This window comes from Leuciscus leuciscus (assembly GCF_965113295.1).
Source record: "Leuciscus leuciscus genome assembly, chromosome: 14".
In the NCBI taxonomy this organism is placed as follows: Eukaryota; Metazoa; Chordata; class Actinopteri; order Cypriniformes; family Leuciscidae; genus Leuciscus; species Leuciscus leuciscus.
The window spans coordinates 39621334-39646839 of NC_138738.1; the positions used below are offsets into that span (position 1 = coordinate 39621334).

The 25506-nt window shown below is 39.9% G+C and overlaps 2 protein-coding genes across 2 annotated transcripts in view; both read right to left on the bottom strand.

The window, feature by feature from the left end:
* The window catches only part of LOC309473954 (outer dynein arm-docking complex subunit 3-like), an 82923-nt gene extending 70417 nt beyond the window's left edge, over positions 1–12506 (bottom strand). The window contains exons 1-5 of the mRNA XM_082136246.1: positions 12221–12506; positions 11477–11632; positions 10915–11028; positions 9653–9813; positions 9398–9555 (exon numbers count right to left, since the gene is read on the bottom strand). Coding sequence (XP_081992372.1) covers positions 9398–9555; positions 9653–9813; positions 10915–11028; positions 11477–11632; positions 12221–12310 — 679 coding nt within the window. The 5' untranslated portion in view covers positions 12311–12506. The remainder of the gene's footprint in view (positions 1–9397; positions 9556–9652; positions 9814–10914; positions 11029–11476; positions 11633–12220) is intronic.
* Positions 12507–13628: 1122 nt separating this feature from the next.
* LOC309473970 (outer dynein arm-docking complex subunit 3-like) lies at positions 13629–14961 on the bottom strand. The gene is made up of 4 exons (XM_082136264.1): positions 14824–14961; positions 14367–14479; positions 14182–14259; positions 13629–14054 (listed from the first exon to the last, which is right to left on the bottom strand). The coding sequence occupies exons 1-4, from the start codon at positions 14891–14893 to the stop codon at positions 13860–13862; spliced, it is 456 nt and encodes a 151-aa protein (XP_081992390.1). The 5' UTR covers positions 14894–14961; the 3' UTR covers positions 13629–13859.
* Positions 14962–25506: the final 10545 nt, after the last annotated feature.

The following is a 25506-nucleotide window of genomic DNA, read 5'->3' on the forward strand; positions in this document are numbered from 1 at the left end:
CAGACCGAACGGCTCAAAACGGGGCACCCTTCAATGCTTCCAGGACCGTGGAGAGGTCCCAGATAGGCACAGAGGGGGGTTGCGGAGGGTTTAGCCTTCTTGCCCCTTTAAGGAAGCGCACGATGAGGTCGTTCCTTCCTAGTGATTGTCTGGCCACAAGACCGTGAGATGATGTTATGGCCGCCACAAGCGTGGAGGGGGTGCGACCCACGTCTAAGAGGTCTTGCAAAAAAAACGAGTACACTTGGTACTTTGCATGAGTAAAGTCCAGGCTCCGTGCTGCACACCAGCCAGAGAGCACCCCCCATTTCTGAGCATAGAAGTGCCTAGTTGAGGGCGCTCTTGCTTCAATGATGGTTTTTAGCATTAAGGGCCCATAAATCTCCGTCACGACTTATGGGCCCTTCATGTATGGCCCCTCAACGGGTACCCGGGTGTCTCCCAGATAGGGTGCTACAAACCATCACTGAAGCAAGAGCGCCCTCAACTAGGCACTTCTATGCTCAGAAATGGGTGGTGTTCTCTGGCTGGTGCGCAGCACGGAGCCTGGACCCCGACTCATGCAAAGTACCAAGTGTACTCGCTTTATTTGCAAGAGCTCTTGAACGCGGGTCGCACCCCCTCCACGCTCAAAGTATATGTGGCGGCCATAACATCATCTCATGCTCTTGTGGCCGGACAATCACTAGGAAGGAACGACCTCATCGTGCGCTTCCTTAAAGGGGCAAGAAGGCTAAACCCTCCGCGACCCCCCTCTGTGCCTATCTGGGACCTCTCCACGGTCCTGGAAGCATTGAAGGGTGTCCCGTTTTGAGCCGTTCGGTCTGCTGACCTGAAGCATCCTGCCTTGAGTTTGGACCTAACGACTCCAGAGCCGTCCTCAAGCCAAGGTATGGTTATATTCCTAAAGTGCTCTCGACTCCGTTCAGAGCACAGGTTATTTCACTCCCAGCTCTTCCCTCACCAGAGGATGAAAGAAACGCAAATTTTCTCCGTCCCGTCAGGGCTCTCAGAGTTTATCTGGAGCGCTCTGCCTCATTCAGACAATCGGAACAGCTTTTCGTATGCTTTGGTGGCCGCACCAAGGGGCTCGCCGTCTCAAAGCAGAGATTATCGCGCTGGATAGTTGATGCTATCGCGCTGGCTTATGAGTCTAAGGGCCTTCATTGCCCCTTAGGCGTCAGAGCTCATTCCACGAGAGGCATGGCCTCGTCTTGGGCTTGGTCAAGTGGAATACCCATTGAAGATATCTGTGTGGTGACAGGCTGGGCCTCGCCGTCCACATTATGAGGTTTTATAACCTGGAATTGGTTCGTGCGTCTGAGCCGCCTCGCCTTAGATTCGTGGAGTTGCCGCAGCACAGCCAATGACGGTCCTCGCCGTTCATCTGTTTATGTTGTGTAGCTGCACTGCGTTTTAAAGATTTGGCTTCAATATTCTCGAGAAAAGGAGTTTTCCCATAGCGTAAGCTAGCCGTAAGCAATACAAGAGACCTCTCGAAAGGGAACTACCCCAGTACAACACATGCATTCAGTTCCATGAGGCCCAGAAACAGGACTCTTTTGATGGTAAGACACTAGCTCATATCACCATGGAATCTCATTTCTGCCACATAAGAAAAAAATCATGCTTTGGTGAAATATCAAGTCATAATTATTAGATAAAAAGTCTAAGGGCCCTATTTTAACGATCTGAAACGCAAGTGTCAAGCGCAAAGCGCAAGTAACTTTGTGGGCGGGTCTCGGCGCTGTTGCTATTTTCCCGGCGGGATAAATTACTCTTGCGCCAGGCGCAAATCTAAAATGGGTTGGTCTGAATTAGCTTCATTATTCATAGGTGTGGTTTGGGCGTAACGTGAAATAAACCAATCAGAGCGACATTTCACATTCCCTTTAAGAGCAGACGCGCTTTTTCCATAGCGGATTGCTATTGTAACGGCGGATTTGCCAGGCGCGCGCCAGGAGCGGTTCACAGCCAAGGAGAGCAACACTCTCGTCACGGCCGTAAAAGAGAGAAGTTACATTGAAATAGAGAAACCCACCCAAATTAACTTCGGTTAAACAGGCGTATGATAATTTGGGTAAATGTGTAAGCTAGATGTATGCTTTTATAATACATTGTCTATCTATCTATCTATTGTAATAATGTATGATTTGCAAAAATGAAAACTGCTGCTTCTGTGTAGATGAGAGAATCAAAGTGCGCGTTGAGCACACACTTCATGCACCCTTAAAATAGCATATGAATAACATGCGCAACGCGCCACTGACTTTAAACAATTTTTTCCTGGTTAGTGGCGCAATTGTTTTCTAAACCATCAAAATAGCATGAAGGAACGTTTGCGCCGGAACACGCCTCCTTTTTTGCGCTGAACCGCCCAGGGAGCGCAAGTTCATTCCCTAGTTTAGCGACGTGCTTCTGTGGAGGGAAAAGCGCGCTTTGCGCGGGTGCAAAATAGGAATGATACATGCGTCGGTGTACAAAGTCACTTGCGCTGGGTGCAAGATAGGGCCCTAAATGTTTTGTCACAATTATGATTTTTTTCTATAACTTTTTGTTTTAATTTCATCTTTTTATGTTATAATTGACTTTTTATATTTTAATTAAAACTTTTTGTAATTGTGACTTTTCCTGACAATTAAAATTTGTATTCCATAATTGACTTCTTATCTCATTATTATTGCTTTATGGCGGAAATGGGCTTCCATACATGTATCCTATATCTGAATTAAGGTTTTTGGGGCGTGAAGTCACACATTGCAGGGTATTTATATGGTAAAAAAAAAACTTTTTAGCTTGAAAATATATTTTATCATTCATCAAGGTATAAAGAAAATATGCTATTAGTTTTTACTTGATGGTTACACCACATGACATTTGTTAAATTTAAACTTCTTGTTGAACATAAAAGCCATATGAAATCAACACGGATACAAAGATTACATACAGTATATCTAAGAACTTGGCATACTGTATGTGTTTAAAACTTTTTTTCCCATTATACTTCTTTATCTTGGGCACTCTGATTTCCATTTTGCACCAGTGATCACTGGTTTTTGAACTTGGAAAGCTCTTGACCAGGAACTGGCATGTGTTTTTTGATGTACACAGTTGATATTATGTATCAGTCTCCAACGCGCGTTCACGAGAGCACCACGACGCATGCGCGACCTGCATGCATCTTCCTCTGCTTGTAGGTTATATGTCAGAACGCCAGCTGCTGCGTCATCACCACACACGTGGTGCTCTCGTGAACGTGCGTCGGAGACTGATTCTTTTGTTTTGTTTTTTTAAATTGAGTAGAAACTGCATAAAAAAAATTCAGTAAAAAGTGTCCAGGGATGTTTTCTCTGTAGTTAGTGATTAAGGAAATGTTTTTACATTCAAATGATGCATGCATGAAATGTCTGAGCATTTCTGTTGGTCTCTGGCAGATGAAGGGTCCGACACCACAGCTGACTCCAGACTCAGAAGAACAAACACTGCAGCTGATGTCTGAGGCTGAGCAGAAACTGATGCTGCTGAAGGAGGAACTACAGGGCAAAGATCTGGCAACCATCCTGAAGGAGATAGAGGAAGAGGAGGTGAGGAACAATGATTAGTCAAGTTGCTGTTATTGTATTTTGGGTTGTTGAAGATTTGTAACTATTGAAACATTGACTGTTTTGTTTACTTTAGGAATATATGTCATATTTAACTTTTTTGGAAGTTGTCAAATAACGCTGACTAATATTACTAATATGTTGTTTATTTCATGCCCCTTTGCAGTTCCCTCGTCTCGGTTACTAACGTAACCTAGCTTACCTGGCTAGCTTACGCTATGAGAAAACTCCATTTCTCGAGAATATTGAAGCCAAATCTTTAAAACGCAGTGCAGCTGCACAGCATACACAGATAAACAGCGAGTAAGGTCATTGGCTGTGCTGCGGCAACTGCACGAATCTATGGCGAGGCAGCTCAGACTCACGAACCAATTCCAGGTTATAAAACCTCATAAATGTGGACGGCGAGGCCCAGCCTGCCACCGCACATATCTTCAATGGGTATTCCACTTGACCAAGCCCAAGACGAGGCCATGCCTCTCGTGGAATGAGCTCTAACGCCTAAGGGGCAATGAAGGCCCTTAGACTCATTAGCCAGCGCGATAGCATCAACTATCCAGCGCGATAATCTCTGCTTTGAGACGGCGAGGCCCTTGGTGCGGCCACCAAAGCATACGAAAAGCTGTTCCGATTGTCTGAATGAGGCAGAACGCTCCAGATAAACTCTGAGAGCCCTGACGGGACGGAGAAAATTTGCGTCTCTTTCATCCTCTGGTGAAGGGAAGAGCTGGGAGTGAAATAACCTGTGCTCTGAACGGAGTCGAGAGCACTTTAGGAATATAACCATACCTTGGCTTGAGGATGGCTCTGGAGTCGTTAGGCCCAAACTCAAGGCAGGATGCTTCAGGTCCGCAGACCGAACGGCTCAAAACGGGGCACCCTTCAATGCTTCCAGGACCGTGGAGAGGTCCCAGATAGGCACAGAGGGGGGTCGCGGAGGGTTTAGCCTTCTTGCCCCTTTAAGGAAGCGCACGATGAGGTCGTTCTTTCCCAGTGATTGTCTGGCCACAAGAGCGTGAGATGATGTTATGGCCGCCATAAGCGTGGAGGGGGTGCGACCCGCGTCTTAGAGCTCTTGCAAAAAAAACGCGTACACTTGGTACTTCGCATGAGTAAAGTCCAGGCTCCGTGCTGCGCACCAGCCAGAGAGCACCACCCATATCTGAGCATAGAAGTGCCTAGTTGAGGGCGCTCTTGCTTCAGTGATGCTTTTTAGCATGAAGGGCCCATAAATCTCCGTCACGACTTATGGGCCCTTCATGTATGGCCCCTCAACGGGTACCCGGGTGTCTCCCGGATAGGGTGCTACAAACCATCACTGAAGCAAGAGCGCCCTCAACTAGGCACTTCTATGCTCAGAAATGGGTGGTGTTCTCTGGCTGGTGCGCAGCACGGAGCCTGGACCCCGACTCATGCGAAGTACCAAGTGCACTCGGTTTATTTGCAAGAGCTCTTGAACGCGGGTCGCACCCCCTCCACGCTCAAAGTATATGTGGCGGCCATAACATCATCTCATGCTCTTGTGGCCAGACAATCACTAGGAAGGAACGACCTCATCGTGCGCTCCTTAAAGGGGCAAGGAGGCTAAACCCTCCGCGACCCCCCTCTGTGCTTATCTGGGACATCTCCACGGTCCTGGAAGCATTGAAGGGTGCCCTGTTTGAGCCGCTTCGGTCTGCGGACCTGAAGCACATCTCGCTCAAAACTGCTCTTTTTCTGGCGCTCGCTTCAGTCAAGAGAGTGGGTGATTTACATGTGCTATCAGTGAGCGCGTCCTGCCTTGAGTTTGGGCCTAACGACTCCAGAGCCGTCCTCAAGCCAAGGCATGGTTATATTCCTAAAGTGCTCTCGACTCCGTTCACAGCACAGGTTATTTCACTCGCAGCTCTTTCCTCACCAGAGGATGAAAGAGACGCGAATTTACTCTGTCCCGTCAGGGCTCTCAGAGTTTATCTGGAGCGTTCTGCCTCAGTCAGACAATCGGAACAGTTTTCGTATGCTTTGGCGGCCGCACCAAGGGGCTCGCCGTCTCAAAGCAGAGATTATCGCTCTGGATAGTTGATGCTATCGCGCTGGCTTATGAGTCTAAGGGCCTTCATTGCCCCTTAGGCGTCAGAGCTCATTCCACGAGAGGCATGGCCTCGTCTTGGGCTTGGTCAAGTGGAATACCCATTGAAGATATCTGTGCGGTGACAGGCTGGGCCTCGCCGTCCACATTTATGAGGTTTTATAACCTGGAATTGGTTTGTGCGTCTGAGCTGCCTCGCCATAGATTTGTGCAGTTGCCGCAGCACAGCCAATGACCGTACTCGCTGTTTATCTGTGTATGCTGTGCAGCTGCACTGCGTTTTAAAGATTTGGCTTCAATATTCTCGAGAAAAGGAGTTTTCCCATAGCGTAAGCTAGCCTTACGCAATTCTCGTTCCCTCATCTCAGGGAACCGAGGTTACGTTAGTAACCGAGACGAGGGAACTGCAAAGGGGCATGAAATAAACAACATATTAGTAATATTAGTCAGCGTTATTTTAGAACTTCCAAAAAAGTTAAATATGACATATATTCCTAAAGTAAACAAAACAGTCAATGTTTCACTAGTTACAAATCTTCAACAAGCCAAAATACAATAACAGCAACTTGACTAATCATTGTTCCTCACCTCCTCTTCCTCTATCTCCTTCAGGATGGTTGCCAGATCTTTGCCCTGCAGTTCCTCCTTCAGCAGCATCAGTTTCTGCTCAGCCTCAGACATCAGCTGCAGTGTTTGTTCTTCTGAGTCTGGAGTCAGCTGTGGTGTCGGACCCTTCATCTGCCAGAGACCAAGAGGAATGCTCAGACATTTCATGCATGCATCGTTTGAATGTAAAAACGTTTCCTTAATCACTAACTACAGAGAAAACATCCCTGGACACTTAATGAATTTTTCTTATGCAGTTTCGAAAAAATAAATAAAATAAAAAAACATTCTAAAACACCTATACTATGTATCAGTCTCCGATGCGCGTTCACGAGAGCACCACGACACGTGTGTGTGTGGTGATGACGCAGCAGCTGGCGTTCTGACATATAACCTACAAGCAGAGGAAGATGCACGCGAGGTCGCGCATGCGTCGTGGTGCTCTCGTGAATGTGCGTTGGAGACTGATACAGAAGGGAAGAAATTACTGAATAAAGTTGACATTTTGTTTTTTTTGGGGCACAGAAAGTATTCTTCATGAAATTAAAGGGATGGTTAAGATTAATTCAACCCAGGGTCCTTTGCACCATGACCTCAAGCCAAACACCCCTGGAATGCTTGAGGCTGCTGCTTCAGCATCACACGAGTGATGACATCCTCATCATTGCTCCTGTTGTCCTCATCTGTTGACAGAAAAGACATGCAGGTGTGTAAGGTGTGTGTCAGCTCTGTCTGCTAAACGTAATAGTTCTGTTATTGTTCCATATGGATCAACAGCATTCATAGTTCCCATGTACCAGTAGGCCAGTCTCTCAGTCACACACACAATCACACGTAAACGTGATCTGGCCTTTGAGACATTAACAAATCCACCACCACTCTGTACAACAGAAGGGTGAGCTTTAACTTCCACACAGTGTACAGATTAAGGAATGGAACTAAATCAGAACAGCACAGGTGAACATCTTGATAAGAGGGAGCTTTTGAACTGTGTACATCAAAAAACACATGGCCGTTCCTGGTCAAGAGCTTTCCAAGTTCACAAATCAGTAATCACTGGTGCAAAATGAAAATCAGAGTGCCCAAGATAAAGAAGTATAATGGGAAAAAAAGTTTTAAACACATACAGTATGCCAAGTTCTTAGATATACTGTATGTAATCTTTGTATCCGTGTTGATTTCATATGGCTTTTATGTTCAACAAGAAGTTTAAATTTGACAAATGTCATGTGGTGTAACCATCAAGTAAAAACTAATAGCATATTTTATTTATACCTCGATGAATGATAAAATATATTTTTCAAGCTAAAAATAATTTGTAAATATATCAAGTAGGATTTTTTATTGAGGAGTTTTTTTTTACTATATAAATACCCTGATATGTGTGACTTCACGCCCCAAAAAGCTTAATTCAGATATAGGACACATGGAAGCCCATTTCTGCCATTAAGCAATAATTATGAGATAAGAAGTCAGTTATGGCATAACAAATTTAAATGATCAAGAAAAGTCATAAGTATTACAAAGCGTTGAAATTATGAGATAAAAAGTCAATTATGGCATAAAAATTTTAATTGTCAGGAAAAGTCACAATTACAAAAAGTTTTAATTAAAATATAAAAAGTAAATTATAACATAAAAAGATTAAATGAAAACAAAAAGTTATAGAAAAAAAATCATAATTGTGATAAAACATTTAGACTTTTTATCTCATAATTATGACTTGGTATTTCACCAAAGCATGATTTTTTTCTTATGTGGCAGAAATGAGATTCCATGGTGATATGAGCTAGTGTCTTACCATCAAAAGAGTCCTGTTTCTGGTCCTCACGGAACAGAATGCGCGTGTTAAACTTGGGTAGATCTTCTGCTATCTTGGCAAGGAACTGCAAAGGGTCATGAAATAAACAACATATTAGTAATATTAGAAAGCGTTATTTTACAACTTCCAAAAAAGTAAAATATGACATATATTCCTAAAGTAAACAAAACAGTCAATGTTTCACTAGTTACAAATCTTCTACAAGCCAAAATACAATAACAGCAACTTGACTAATCATTGTTCCTCACCTCCTCTTCCTCTATCTCCTTCAGGATGGTTGCCAGATCTTTGCCCTTTAGTTCCTCCTTCAGCAGCATCAGTTTCTGCTCAGCCTCAGACAACAGCTGCAGTGTTTGTTCCTCTGAGTCTGGAGGCAGCTGTGGTGTCGGACCCTTCATCTGCCAGAGACCAACAGAAATGCTCAGACATTTCATGCATGCATCGTTTGAATGTAAAAACGTTTCCTCAATCACTAACTACAGAGAAAACATCCCTGGACACTTAATGAATTTTTCTTATGCAGTTTCTACTAAATTTTACCAACAAAAAAAACAAAACATTCAAATACACTACCTATACTATGTATCAGTCTCCGACGCGTGTTCACGAGAGCATCACGACGCATGTGTGTGTGTGTGTGTGTGTGGAAATGACGCAGCAGCTGGCGTTCTGACATATAACCTACAAGCAGAGGAAGATGCACGCGAGGCCGCGCATGCGTCGTGGTGCTCTCGTGAACGCGCGTCGGAGACTGATACAGAAGAGAAGAAATGACTGAATAAAGTTGACATTTAGTTTTTTTGGCGCACAAAAAGTATTCTCATCACTTCATAAAATTAGGGATTAGGGACTTTTATGGGCTTTTCCCAAATCACGGAAGTGACCTCGACTTCCGGGTTAGCGGTAGCACAAGCCATCAGGCAAATGTTATTTAAATAAACTCCTGATGTACTCACAAACTTTACAATGCCTTGTTTTATGAGTACAGAACCTATTTGTACTACTGTAGAAGTTTGGTACCACTGTAGAAGTTTGGTACCATTCCGGGCATTATTAGTGCGGTAATTTACGAGATAAAACCTTGGGTCCATTAGCGCCTGCACTAAGCCATTCGGCTGATATCTTTAAATAAGCTCTAACTTTAATAATGTTCGACCAAGAGAAAAAGGCTTCTTTTTAAAATGTAATAAAATAAAATAAAAAGGCCATGACCATGTTGGCTCGAGGTCATGGTGCAAAGGACCCTAGGTTGAATTTACCCTGAAACCAGGGGGTTTATGTATTTGACAAGATTCATTAGTACCAGTGGTATGTGTTGAAGTTTTTCACTGAGGTGCTTCACTCCTGCTTTGGCAGCGTTCAGTGGATGTTTGAGTCCGTACAGACGATCTTTAGCTGCATCACGGCGCTGCTGCGTCTGCTCAAGCTGCTGCTGAAGCTCACAAACCTGCAGAGAGCTGACCGAGGACAATAATGTTATGTTACTATTCAGTCACAATAACAGAGAATGTGAAGTGATATCATATTCACACTGTCTACAATGTCTGCTCTTACCTTGAGAGTTCAGTTTCTCCTGAGAATTTCATATCCTGAAGCTGAGTTTGAAGCATATTCCTCTCTTCCTTCAGTGGAAGCAGCAAACTCTCATTTTCTGCCTTCATCTTCTCCAAACGTTCCTGTGTTTTTCTCCGAGAGATAAACAGGCCCACTAGTTCCTATTACAAGAGAAATCAGGAATACACATTGCTTAACACAAGAACAGACTAAACATTGCTTAACAAGGAGTAATCTATATACACTTGAAGGGGGGGGGGGGGGCATTACATATACTTCAATGTATATGTAATGAGTGATTATAATCAAGGTATTAATCAATATTTTTCCTTCTAAATATCAAATGAGTTAAAAGACTTCTCTGGGGATTTTACTTTGTTATTGAAGTTACCAGTGTGATTACTGAAATGTTCTTTTCATGTATTCTTTAATGTCTGTGTTTGATATCTGAATGCAGTAACAGTGCTTGCTCATTTAGCCCGGCTTCCAGAAATGAAATATGGATTTGTTTTGTGTTTGAGAAAGGTCTTCAACGTGTTAAAACATATAGGGGTCATTGAAGCCAATAGTTTAAGGGACCATTTCTTTGTTAAAGCCTTACTTTCCAGTTAGACTAAAGTGTAGCTCTCCTTGAGAGAAAGAATGCATTATCTTGATGTTTTGAGAGGACTCTCCTGTTTATAGTTAGAGCCTGGCCAAATCCAACCTTAGAGAAGCTGTGTGTCGGTGTGTGTGTGTGTTAGTCTTCTTGGTTACAGGTTAAGGAACCACTGGCATTATTGGAGATTGACTGAGTTATTGTTCTGGACATGCTGGCGCCCAGCAATGCAGATCTGTGACCTGGAAGGTCACGACGCGTCTAACTTAGCGGCATAATCGATAGAGATATGCTTCCGTCTATATGTATATGTGTGGAAAATTACTATGTTTATCTATTTCTTAGCCAATCAGAAACTGCAACCTGAGTAAAGGACGTAGCTTAGACCTTGGTGAAGGGTATAACTGCTGTGTGTGTGTGTGTGGTGTAGGATATAACTGCTGTGATCTTTGTAACTGTAAGTGGGGCGGCCTACGAACTACTGTGTGAGTCTTGAAGCTGAACTTCTGCTGATGAAACTGCAAACTATCTTCAGTAAAACTTTTCTTTAATTTATTATAATTCTGACTCCGGGGTCTTCTTTCAAACATCTGGTCCTTGTGTCCTAAACTGTTACTCCCCTAACACACTGAAAACAGTTGAATGTTGTGTTGTGTGTCCTCACCCGTGGGTCTGTGACTCCAGTGGCCTCTCTGATTTGCTGGAAAGCTTCCTCAAAAGGAGAGATGGCTTCCACTTCTTCTACTGCGTTGGCCTCGCTGCTCAGCTCGTCGGGGAGCTATTTTTCAACATTGATAATAATAAGAAAAGTTACTTGAGCACCAAATCCATATTAGAATGATTTCTGAAGAATCATGTGACATTGAAGACTGTATATGATGCTGAAAATATAGCTTTGCATCACAGGTATAAATTATATACTTAAATAGAAAACAGTTATTTTAAATTGTAATAACATATTTCGCAACATTACTTTATTTCTCATCAAATAAATGCAGCTTTGGTGAGCATAAGAGACTTAATATCGTAATTATTCCAAGCTTTTGACCGGAAGTGTATATACTTATAAATAGTTGAATTGTCTATTTTATTTTATTGTTGTGAGCTTTGCAGCATGCTAACACAAAGCTCTATTAACATCAATTGCGAGTCCAGTCTCCTGTGCACTTCACATGAGAAGTGCTATTAGTATGACACACATATCTTTATGCTTATTAGAGTATTACATTGTTATCTGATGTGTGATGGATGATGCTCGCTCTTCTCTTCCTCTCCTTTGCCTGAGCAATCCTCTCCTCCTGCTGCTTCTTGTAGAGGGAGAGGATTTTCTCTCGCCTTCTGCGCTCTCTGCACACCTTCTCGTCCTGAAGCTGCAGCTCAGCCTGGACACACACACACACACACACACACATCTTAATGAAATGAGGCATTTATAGAGCGCTCTCCCCTCAACCACCACCAGTGTGCAGCATCCACTGTCAGAACAATGGCGCCAGTGCGCTCACCACACACCAGCTATAGGTGGAGAGGAGAGAGAGTGATAAAGCCAATTGAAAGCATGAGGATTCTTATTCGTAGGCCATGATTGATAAAGGCCAATGGAGGGAATTTGTGCAGGACACCGGAGTTACACCCCTACTCTTTACGAGAAGCATTACTTGCACAACCTTTACCATGGCACACTTACACGTATGCTTGCTTTATTATCTCATTACATTTTTTGGTTACACTTTATTTTACGGTGTCATTGTTACAGTGTAATTATATATTTAAGTACTGAGTAATATTAATTAAGTGCAAGTACTTACTATAAGGTTAGGATTAGGGTTTGGTTGAGGGTTAGTTGCATGTAATTATGCATAATTAACTGTTAATACTATTGTAAGTACATGTAACATATGTAACAAGGACACTGTAAAATAAAGTGTTACCCATTTTTTTTAATCATTTATTAAATGCTTTGTCTTTACCATGGCTGCATCCTTTGAGAAGTGAGCGTCACCGTTCGTGACCTGCAGTTCTTTGAGCACTTGTGTCTGCCGGTGGATCTCTGCCTCCATCCTGTCCAGCCGTGGCTGAAATGTAAAACTGTCTCCCTGAAGAAACAAATAAGAGGATAATCATAAATGTTTATTTACCATGATGCTGTTCAAAAGATTGGGGTCGCTAAGAGTTTTAATCTTAAAGGGATTATTCACCCAAAACTGAAAATTCTGTCATTATTTACTCACCCTCATGTGGTTCCAAACCCATAAGACTTTCGTTCATCTTCGGAACACAAATGAAGATATTTTTCTGTCCCTCTATTGACAGCCTATGCAACTACCACTTTCAAGCCCCAGAAAGGGAATAAGTAATCCCCGAAAAAGCACCGTGGCGCATGTGTGTTGTTGTTGCATGAACGCATGCTGGAGATTAATATTTTGTAAATAAGGTGGTAAATTATGTTTGTTTTTTTCGCAATATTTAATATTATTATATATTAGAATATTAAGAATATTTCTTTTAAATATTTGTAAAAGATTACTTTAATGATGTCTATACTACCTTTCTGGGGCTTGAAAGTGGTAGTTGCGTAGCTGTCAATGGAGGGACAGAAAGCTCTCAGATTTCATAAAAAAGATCTTAATTTGTGTTCCGAAGATGAAGAGTAATTAATGACAGAATTTTCAATTTTAGCTGAACTAACCCTTTAATGAAAGAAGTCTCTTATGCACACCTGTACAATTTAAAATAACTGTTTTGTATTTTAATCTATTTTATAATGTAATTTTTTCCTGTGATCAAAGCTGAATTTTCAGCAGCCATTCCTCATTCCCAGTGTCACATGATCCTTCAGAAATCATTCTAATATGCTGATTTGGTGCTCAAGAAACATTTATGATTATTATAAGAATAAGAATATATTTTGAATGGTATGGATGAGTGTCATTGGATACATTGGATTGCTTAAATTTTCAACATTAAATATATGGGGTATCATGCTTTATAATACACATCTGTGTGGGTTTATGTGTGTGTGCTGTGTCAGTCTGTACATGAACCAGTTCATCTGTTCTTTCTCAGATACCTGTAGTTTGTCCTTCTCTTTGAGGTATCCTCGCATTACGTTCTTTGCTTCATGACGTTTCAGCTGCGCTTCCTCCAATCTGTTTTCCAGAATGCGCAATTTCTATAAAACAAGCACACAAGTTCATTCATTTTCTTGCTTGAATTAACATATTTAATTGTGCTCATCGATACAGGGTGGCTAAACACTCTGCTTCCCACTAATCAAGACAGAGGGGAAGACGAAAGACTTGAGAGAAGGAAGAAGAGCATTTACAATGGAAGAATGACCACTTAGGGAAACTTATGGCAGAGTTCCCTTCTTTACTCTAATTCTCATTATGATGTGCAAAAAAATCGTATTCTCGTGAATTGTTTAGATTATATAATAATAATGGTGATAATAAAACTGTGGGCATGGTTTACAGTAATTACAGTAAGGAGAAATTGGGACAAAAATGATTTGACTGGAAAAAAAGGCTCAATATTCTTACTGCTTTTTTTCCTTTCGATTTTGGGAGGAAACCTGGACAATTCTTAAATTGTAAGATTCACCAGTGTTCATTCAAAATAAAAAAAAGAGACAATTTCTACCTTTTCCTCGTCTAGTTCCTGGTTGTCAGGCAGAGGCTTCATGCTCTCGTACTGGCGCTTCAACTCCTCCAAACGCTGCCTCTGTGTGTCAGTGGTTTGTTTCAAAGCATTCAGCTTCTTCGCTTTATCACAAACCTCCTTCTCCAGCACCGTCAGAGCCGACTGCACAACAAAAATGACTGTCAACCACAACTGATATGCAGGTGATTCTGTAACCACTGGATAGTACAAGTGAAAGAAGTGGAAAAAGGTTTTTAAATAACTGATATAAAGGTTCATTTAACCTCACCTTAACAGGCATGTTCCTAAATGATTCATTCTCCATCCCACGGTCTTGAAAAACATCCTTGGTTACTTGTTCCTCTCCCTGGAACAACCAAGACCAAGATATGCATCAAATACAGCTATAACGTGACTTAAATGATATGGATATGTTTTAACATTACATATGTGTGTGTGTTCATAATGTCTGACCTCAGCCAGTTTCTTGCGCATGTTTTCATTCGCATGTTTCAGCTGCCAGATGGTTTCTCTGTTCTTCTCGATGACAGACTGAGAGCTTTCAAAATTCGCGCTTCTTTCTCTCTCTAGTGGACAGAGAGAAACATTCATGCGAAGTTGGGTTTAATTAATGCAATATTAACTTTCTGTAGACAATTTTACTGAGCTCTTTATTCAATTTAAAGGTAATATAAATGTATTAAACAGCTATAGAAGCAACTTTGCTATATAATAACTCCAGGCTGACATTACAACACAACATTGCCATCCTTGAGAATACATTATTAATAAGAGCAAATATTAAGAAAACAATTGAAATACTCATTATTCCACTACTGCCGCAATATTACTGACTATTTAAGCAGGTTTTAAGTTAACGTTAACTGTTTCAGCTTAATTGGCGAAATCTGTAATAAAAAACTTAAGTTACCCAGAAGTAGAATTTTTCGCTGGAGCTCGGAAACATTTCGCTGAATAGCTTGCTTATTGACGCCAGGCATTTTTATTATTTATAGTTATTATTTTATAAAGGTTTAAATAAAGATTTCTGTCTCTAACTGTGTAACACCGCCAGTAAGTTAGTTTGAAACTCGTTTGTGTCTGAAACTCGATGTCGTTGCTTAGCAACTGAACCACAGCTGGACGTTGGCTCATGAATATTAATTAAGTTACGTACCTTTACGCTCGAGAAAGTGGACATTACGTGCATGAGCTAATTAATATTTATTAATTTCTCAACCAGCTCACATCAAAGAATTATTTCATATTTACACTCCGAAACAAACAAGTACAAACTGAAAAATGGCTTTGTCACATGGACGCATTGAAAAACACTGCAGAAAACTTTTTATTGTAATAAAACGAGTGGCTTCCATTCTATTAAAATAAATAAATAAACGTTGTTAGATATAGCCAGCCAGTGGCACAAAAAGTGTGTATGCGCTATTTGCGCGCATAGGGGCGCTGGGCGCAGCACGATAAAAGAGATAAAAACCAACAATAAAAACAACAAAAAAAACATACTTTCTATATAGCTGCTGTTGTCCGTTTCTAAATCATTTCTGCATTTCCTCAATGTTACATACAATTTTAGAGGACTAACAGGCTAGAGTAGGCGCCCTCAGGGTATGTGTGTGTGTGCGTGCTCAGCTTAGGAGGGGAAGACACAGGGCAAGATGAGGAGACTGAGATAAATGAGGAGAGAGAAGGTATTGACAAATAATCTACTGCCCGCTAACATGGTTTTAAAGCTATTTCTTATACTTTTTTTTGCCCTTCAAACATCTTGAAATGCACATCAGTGAAATAAAAAATTGAACTCCCTAACAACAACAACAACCTCAAATTTAGGACCTCTTTGATTTTAAAGCCCTGTCTACGGCCCTGAATTAGGCATAAGATCAGTAATGAATGTGTACATATTGTGAATGAATTTAATAAACTTAGTTACTAGATTTCCTAGTAGCTTTCAGTAAATGAATGCTTCTGAGAAAATGATTCATAAATCAATCAATTGACCCTATGTTTACTTTCTTCACTGACAGACAAACGTGAAAAGCCTATATCAGTCTATATCACTCAAAGCTCAGCTTACAATGGAGGGGAAGAGTACCGGCCAAGAGAAAAACAAAGAGAAAAAGAGTGTGATGCTGATCTGATGAGGAGAGAAAAATAATCAGCTGCCCACATGGTTTTAAAGCTATTGTTATCCAATTTTTATTTTTTTTTGCTTTCAAAACATCTTAAAATAAACACATATGTAGATCAGAGAAATCTAAATTTTCTCAGAAACGTGAACGCGATCGCGTGAATCGCACGGCGTTCGTGACTCCATTAGTCGACACTGTTTTCCAAGATGACGCCTGCCTGTAAACGCGTAATGTACTGTTTTTATAAAGTATCTTCTTATTAAACTGTGTACACTTACAAAGTTCTCAATGCTTCGGTTTGCATGTAGGGACCCTCATTATGCTACCGTGTTAGTGTGAGGCTATTTTGAGCCTTGTTAGTGGTATTAACTAGCGATTTACTTATACTTACTCTGTGCCCCATACGCTAGTGTTATAAGCTAATCTGTTTTTAGAGATAAAACTCTTTACATTAGATTATCATGAAAACGCATCCCAGGGAACGATCGACTCGGTAACCATGTGTTAATAGGTTCATTTTTCACCGGAATTGTCCTTTAATAGTGAGCATTAGACCCTAAACTAAAGTGTTACCTTTTTTTTTTTATCCTAGAATCGCCCCTGGTTATTGGTCATATTTTTCACTAGTCTTCTGTTTTTATCATTCTTTTTATACAAAACTATGTTTTTTTTTTTCAACAATGTTTTTTTTATTGATTTTCCAATAAAACAAACAATAACCAAATAACAAAAATAACAAAAATTATATTACCAAAAGGAAAATAAGTTACAAAAACATTCCAAATATGTTGATCAAAGCACCATGGAATAAAAGCATCATAATTAAATTAAAACAAAACAGAACAAAAATATGTCACGCTCAAAACATTAATACATGCACCTTCTCATTTCTTAAGGAAATCAATTAAAGGTGCCCACATCTCTTCAAATTGCTGTGCTTTACCCCTTGTAATGTACGTTAACTTCTCTAAAGTAACACACATTGCAATCTCCTTGATCCAAGAGTGTGCAGAAGATATTTCAGTCTCTTTCCAACTCAAAGCAACCATCCTCCTGCAGGCCAAAGTCGATAAGAGTCCTCTGATTGTTATTGATAGAAAGATGATCTGGGTATATCCCCAGAATACAAAGTTTTGCAATGCACGGTATTTGGGTTTTTGTGATGTTACTTAGGGTACATACAACCATTTTCCAAAAAGTTACCAATTTAGGGCACTCCCATACACAGTGAATTAAAGTTCCCTTCTCAATTAAACATTTCACACATGTGTCTGGAATGTCTGGAGACCATTTGTTAAGCATTTCAGGGGTTATGTATGTCTTCATCAACCATTTATGTTGCAATAGCTTCATTCTTGTATTAATCGTTTGTATTTGAGCTTTTAAGCATGCTTTTGACCACCCAGTTTCCTCGATATCCTCTTTAATATCCAAACTCCAAGCCCTCATTCTATCTTTACTGGATTCCTTATCATATGAGATAAGTGTAGCATACAATATAGAAATTTGGCGTTTCCCATGTTCATGCTTTATCATAATATTCTCCAGACAGGACAGCGGCGGCTCCCGAAGGGCATCACAATGCTTTGATGAAATAAAATGTTTCAATTGTAAGTACTTAAAAAAATGTTTTTGAGGAATTGAATATTTCAGACTCAGGTCATTAAATGTTAACAAAATGCCTTTGTCATATAAATCTCCAACTTTTTGCACACCTCTACCAGGCCAAACCTTAAAACCGCCGTCTGCCCTGCCCGGAGTGAACTGTGCATTACTCCAGATAGGAGAGAACTGAGAAATAGAAGGTGTATCACCAATATGTTTGTGAGCTTTGAACCATATATCAATGGTATTCTTTAGAAAAGGATTTGTTGTTTGTTTTTTTAAGGTCTTTGGATCTGATGAATATAAGTATAATCTTAATGGGAGCTTAGATATTGTTTGTTCAATAGAAACCCAGGCTGGAGGAGACCGTGTGTGGAAGTAAAACATTGCGCCTCGAAGCTGAGCGGCCCAGTAGTACCACTGTAAATTCGGCATCTGTAAACCACCCCTGTCATATGGAAGATACAGTAGTCTAAGCCTAAGTCTAGATTTTCTATTGTTCCAGATAAACCTACGAAGAATCTTGTTAATTTCCTTAAAAAAATGTTGTGGCAGTGACAGTGGGAGTGACTGAAACAGGTATAAAAATTTCGGCAGAGTTACCATCTTAATCAAATTCATTCGGCCAATCATTGATATGGGCATTGTTGTCCATTTTTCAATTGATTCACGCACTTCACCCATTAGCGGATCGTAATTTGCTTTAACAATTTTATTAATTTGGGGGGTAATCTTAACTCCAAGATATGTAAATCCTTCTCTTGCATTAAAGAATGGCGATCTTATGACTGGGTTACTCCTTTCCTCCTTGTTTAGGAAGTATATGGAAGATTTTGTGTCATTAATATTATATCCCGAAAACTTACCAAACCTATTCATTAATTGTAATATTGCTGGTATGCTAGTTGATAATTTGGACAAGAAAAGTATCACATCATCTGCGTATAGCGATATTCTATGTTCTTGGTCTCCAATAGTAATTCCTGACAGATTTGCTTCATTTCGAATAGATATGGCTAGTGGCTCAATGGCCAGAACAAACAATAATGGGGACAGAGGGCAGCCCTGACGGGTTGATCTTTCTAGGGTTATTTGGCTTGATAAATTGTTATTAGTCCTTACACATGCCACAGGGCCAGTGTATAGTAACTGTATCCATTTTAAAAACTTTCCCCCAATTCCATATCTCGGCAATACATTGAACAAATAGGGCCACTCTATTCTATCAAATGCCTGTCTTGCATCCAAAGACAATAGTGCATTGTCTCTGGCATTATTATTACAGTGAATTATATTAAGGACTCGTCTAATGTTATGAAAGCCCTGACGGCTCCTTACAAATCCATTCTGATCATTATGCACTAAAAAAGGGACGTATGGGTCTAATCTTTTAGCAAGAACTTTACATAATATTTTTGTGTCTACTCCCATGAGACTAATTGGCCTATATGATGAGCAATCAGTTGATGCTTTACCAGGTTTTAAAATAAGAGTTATTGTAGCAAGTCTTAAAGTTGGAGGTAGGCTACCAATATCAAATGATTCATTAAACATATTCAAAAGTGGAGTTAACAACTGCTTCTGGAAAGTTTTGTAAAATTCTATAGGCAAGCCCACAGGCCCAGGAACTTTACCTGAATTTACACTTTTTAATAATTCTTGTTCAGTTATATCATTATCCAATTCCTTCCTGACCTCTTCAGTGAGTACTTGAAATTGAAGATGGTCAAGAAAAGCATCTCGATCAACCAAGTCGGCAGAAGATTCTGATCTATACAATGATTGATAAAAGTCTTTGAATGCATTATTAATATCTTGTGGATCATTCGTGATCCCACCTGATTGTGTGGTTATGCCATTAATGGCTCTTTCAGATTCTATTTTTTTTAATTCTCCATGCTAACAATTTACTGGACTTTTCCCCCTGATCAGGGCCGGCTCTAGGTTATTTGGTGCCCAAGGCGAGAGTGCCATTTTTGTTTTCTGGAACTTGGTACCTCTAGGGGGGTCCGGGGGCATGCTCCCCCGTAAGAAAATATTGTACACTTTAAAGATAAATTCATTAATCTGGTGCACTTTGAGTCCCCCGAATCCACTGTTAAAAATAAATAATCCACCTTCAAACAGCCCATATTCTTTGATTTAGATATCTGCATCTGATCATCACATTACAATTATTCAAATTTCTTAGTGTTAAGCATGCTAATATGGTAACATATCACACTGAAGTAGGCTGATTTAAAATGAACATTTATTTTAAATAAAAGTTCTTCTTTTGGCAAAATTACATTTTCTTAATAGCCTAAACAGAGGCTTTACTCCCTTCAAACTTAAATTGTCAATGTTTCAGTACATCACTGTTTGAAAACACTAATTTCTTGTACCTTTTATAAAGGGCATTTTCCCCCTAATTGTATTAAATGTATGCTCCATCTTTCATTTCAAATTCTTAAATTTGATCAATATATTCAATTAAATTAATAAGACACTAGGCTGTTACCAATCAAATTAAATAATTTACATTGAAAATTTATAACTGTATTAAATTTGATTATTTTAAATATTTTTGAATATACAAATAAGGAATGTTGAAAAGAATGATACTTTATGAAACTAAACCGCCAGTAGGAGGCGGCAGGCGACCGTCTTAATGAGCGAGTCACTGAGTCATTCATTCAAACGATTCGTTCAAACGGCTGATTTATTCAGAATGAGGCATTTATGAATGGGTAATTGAATCTTTGACTCAAACGATTCATTTAAAACGCTGAATCATTCAGTAATGCAACAAGTGTTGCTGTGAGATTCGCGATGGTTCTGCTGTGATTTTTGTTTGGAACTATTTTCGCTGCTGAAACAGAACAAAAACAGTCATTGTGTCTAAAATGTAAGTGACTTAATTTTAACTATTTGTTTATTGAACTATTGTGAAATCAGTCTTGGTTTCAATCTTGATGGCATTCAGGAAAACAGCTCTCTGGTCGTGTGTAGCCTAGGCTATTGTTTCTTAACTTTAATATGTTATAAATAACTGCGCGAGCCTCAACAGCGCAACATTGTTACCGTCAGTACTTTTACCCCATCATTTAAAGCGCTAAAACCAGCTGTCAGATGTTTTCGCGCCACTCCCGGTTGCTGAGCAACGCGCGTGAGTTTGACAGCTGTCAGAGTGACTCAGTCGTTTTTTAGGATTGTATAATCTAGTAAAAGAAATGGACAAATACAAGCAGTGTGTGGACAGTGCACAGTAAAAGTGTACAGCGTGTGCGCAGCTTTCATAATACGATATTTAATTAACTTTTTCTTTTATTATTATTCTGCAATTTTGCGCCCCGTCCAGCAGATGGCGCCCCAGGCCGCCGCCTGTGTCGCCTGTCGGCAAAGCCGGCCCTGCCCCTGATCATAAAAAGCTTGGTTTAACCACAGTAGACTTTTTGCTGCCTTATCACTTGTAAGCTTGTTGTATTGCGCTCTTAGAACTAGTAATTGTTTTTGTTTGCCATAATCCTAATGCGTATTTATGTCTATTTCTAATGATTTTATTTGTTTCTCTAATTTAACCATTTCTGACTTTTGTTCCTTGCTTCTAGTGCTTGTGAAACTGATCATTTCCCCTGTATGCTTTAAACGCTTCCCATCTAATTGATGCATTAGTTCCATCAGTATTAATTTCGAAATAAATGTCAATCTTCTTTTCAACATATTTAAAAAACTCTGGATTTTGGAGCCACCATACCTGCAGACGCCAATTAGTGGGAGATATTTTTAGCTTGTCAAAAAATATAGATAAGGAAATGGGCGAATGGTCACTTATAACTATACAATCATACCAACAATTTTTGATTTTTGATACCAATTCTTGAGATACTAAAAAATAATCAATACGTGATCTAGATTTATGTATCCCTGAATAACAGGAGTATTCCAATTTACCTGGGTTAAGTTTCCTCCATATCTCTGTCAAATTCAAGTCAGTCATATATTGTATTATGGTTTTCCTAGATTGCGATTTTTGGGGATCTGATTTTGTTGATCGATCTACCAGGGGGTCCAAAGTACAATTAAAGTCCCCACCTATTATGTTTAGGCCATGTAAAGACGATAAAGTTAAAAAGAAATTTTCAAAAAATGTGGGTTTGTCTTCATTCGGTCCATAGATGCTAGCCAGATTTAATGCAATAGAAAGTATATTACCCTGAGCAATAACAAACCTTCCTTGAGGGTCTTGAACAATATTAGTAAGTTGAAAAGGAATTGTCTTATGAATAAGAATTAGAACGCCTCGAGCATAATTATTATACGTTGCATGTACAACTTGGCCAGGCCATCTTCGTCGTACATGTTTAATTTCAGAAATTGTAAGATGGACTTCCTGAAGAAAAATTATTTTATAATGCGAGTTTTTAAGCCTGTTCATAACCTGTTTCAATTTAGTTAACTTATTGAGTCCCCGGACATTCCAACTTGTAAATCTCAAATCAGACAATTTAGAATTTTCCATAATGCTTTAAGAACATAATAACTGTCCATATTGAGTGTGACATAAAAATTAAAACAGATAAAAAAAATTTTTTAAAAAAATGAACCAATTAGAACAAGTCCCCTTGATCCTTGAGATCCCATTCCCTTCCCTTACTTAAACAACCTATGTAAGGGCAGTGCCAATCCACACCAATGAGGAGTGGCAAAAACTGTGTAGGTACACTTCTCAGACAGCCCACCCAGTTCGTCCCCGCAACTCCGCATTTTACTATCTCTAGTGCCAAACGACTCAACCATATACCAAAAATTAAATTGCACAAGCCTACTTGATGCTTAACAAAAAGTGTCCACCAGATATGGTAATTAGAGTCCACGTACAAAAACTAAATATATATATATAATATATATATATATATATATATATATAAAGTGCAAATATTATATAAAAAAATAAAGAAAATAAAAAATATATATTGCCCCTCTTTGTCCTCAAGTCCAATACGGTTATCTATATTCCGTGGCCGTATTTAAATTACAAATCTAGCTCGATAGGAAGTCCTCAGCTTCTTCAGGTGTGGAGAAAAGAATTATTTTCCCCTCGTGAAGAATCCTCATCTTGCAAGGATGTAATTGAAATCCCCTAAAGGATCCAGCCTCAATGAACTTTTTCTTCACTGCGTTGAATGGACTCCGCGTCTTCATGGTATCCGCTGAGAAGTCTTGTGCAAAGAAGATCTTGTGGTTCTCGTGGGTGATCACACGCTTTTTGGCTGTTTGAAACACAAACTCACGATCTTGAAATAGTGAAAAACGAATGATTACCGCTCTGCTCTGACCCGGCCTCGGTTTCGCCAAAGTGCGGTGTGCCCTTTCCAAGACGAAGGTTCTAGAGGTATCAAGACCTAGCCAGATCGGTAGCATGTGTTGAATGAACTCCACCATGGGTCGAGTTTTTTCCGCTGACTCTGGTAGTCCCACAAGCCTCAAATTCTTGCGTCTCCCGCGATTCTCCAAATCCTCCGTCTTTGACTCCAAGTAAGCAATGCGTTTTACAGCATCAGTCAGCTGCAATTTCACCCTTTCTATGTCCTCTTCGGCGGTCCCTATCCGGTCCTCAGCCTCCGTTAGCCGCTTATCATTAGCAATGATATCCGCTTTTAGATCAGCAAAACTTCTCTGCACAGCAGCAACAGAGCCGTTCATCTCAGTTATACGTTTCTCCACATTGTCAAGCTTATTCCCAAAGTCATCCACAGCACTTATCTTTGTGTTAATCGAAGAAACAGTGGTACGTAGAGCCTGCAGCTCACTTAGCACCGCGGCTAGGTCGGCCTGTTGTGCCTCGGCTATGTTGTTAGCAGCATCAGCGGCTAACACATTCGTGGTGGTAGTTCTGTTTCTTTGTGAGCCGCGTGGTTTTGGTCCAACCCCACAGTCTTCAATAGTCGATTGTTTAGACATCGTGCTGACCCGATTTTAAGCATGAATTAGTCGGTTTTTCAAGATTTTTTGCAAAGTCGCGGGGAGCACTCAAACTAAGCTGCCATCTCGGTCCGCATCCCCACAGCGCCCCCCAAACTATGTAATTTATTTTGATTTAAAGGGGTGTTTGTCTTTTCTGCTTCCACTAGTGACACTTAACATAATAACAAAAATATAGATTTTGAGAAGAAAATTGGGGGGCGCCAAAATTGTTGCTGCATACCCCTCTGACACTGGGTAGTTGCGCCCCTGGCTATAGCCAATGGTTATCATTATTGTAACGAAATATCACAATTTTAAACACAAAAAGATATTCAGTAACACAAAATTAGATATTCAAAAAGTTATAGTTGTTAATAGACTATTAAAGAAATAATACTGTATATACAAATGACAACAAAAATACACAGTCCGCCTAGTCCACTGTTTTCAGCCCCTCATTGGACTTCTTGAGGATGGGCAGTATCTCTGGCATGAAGTATGGTCTGTCCACTGTGCCATCATTGCGTTCAAGATCCTCCACTGTTGGAACAATTTAGGTTGAAAACAATAGCATGATCTTAACATGAAACATTTGCCAAATAGTATAAACGCTAACAACAGAAGCATCACCTTGAGAGCAAAGAAAGGCTTGAGATCTCAACAAAGAGAGTTCAGTTTATTATGGAGATCACATTAACAACATGCAAAGATTGAGAAAAGTGAAGCACAGAGTTAGAAAAAGAGGCAATAGAGCGGCAAACAGCGACAAATATCAGGCATTGAAAAGGTTATAATCTGTCGATACAATAACCAGAGCAGACTAAAATATAGGGCAATACACTTTTTTTTTTTTCTTTGATTGTTTTTTTTTAAGTTCACTTACTTCCGGTGCTTTTTTCATGTTCTGTTACACTGCACCATGAAATGACCACATTAGGCATATCATTTTCACATTTTTCAGATACATTTCCACAAATTCTTACAAAATGACATTTTGGTCCCGACTGGTATGACTGTAAACAGATGTTTTTTTTTGTTTGTTTTTTGTTGTTGCTGTAAACATAGCGATACTGCAAAATCCTTTTGCGTTCTTCAAAATAATTAAGAGATTGATAAGTAACAATAATTAGGCACAAGTCGAGCACCTACATTACACTTTTACATGTCCTTACATTAAAATGTTCTACATAAATCACAAACACAGTCACATTCTACAAGTGCTATGTAAGCATATCTAATGGGGTTTAGGTCCACGTAAACAATTGTCATCCGTTCAATCAACTCATACTTTGAGTAAAAGACTGTTTCTGTCCTATGTGTCATGCCGTCCATTATGTGCGCCTCTTCAATGTGCGTCTCTTGATTTAGTGACGTCTCTTCTTCTTGCTCCTGCTTAAAGGAACACTCTGACTTTTTGGGACTTTAGCTTATTCACCGTATCCCCCAGAGTTAGATAAGTCCATACATACCCTTCTCATCTCTGTGCGTGCCGTAACTCTGTCTGACGCACCCACCGCTAGCCTAGCTTAGCACAAAGACTGGAGGTAAACGGCTCCAGCTAGCACACTGCTCCCAATACGTGACAAAATAACGCCAACATTTTCCTATTTACATGTTGTTATTTGTATAGTCAAAGCGTGTACAAATAACAAGGTCACATGAGACACAGACATCTTCTAACCGTATACATACTGGGAACTATATTCTCAGAAGGCGAAGCACTGCTACTTCTGCGGAGTAAATATGAGCTTCAAACATACAGTGACTGGGTTGAAATAATACAAAGCTTTAGTGTTAATAATGATAAATAACTACAGTGGTGATTTGAAGGAAAGGCTGTTACTCTACCATATAAGTCTCAGTACTGGCCAACACTAATGTGAATAATATACAGTATATTAACCCTGAGAATA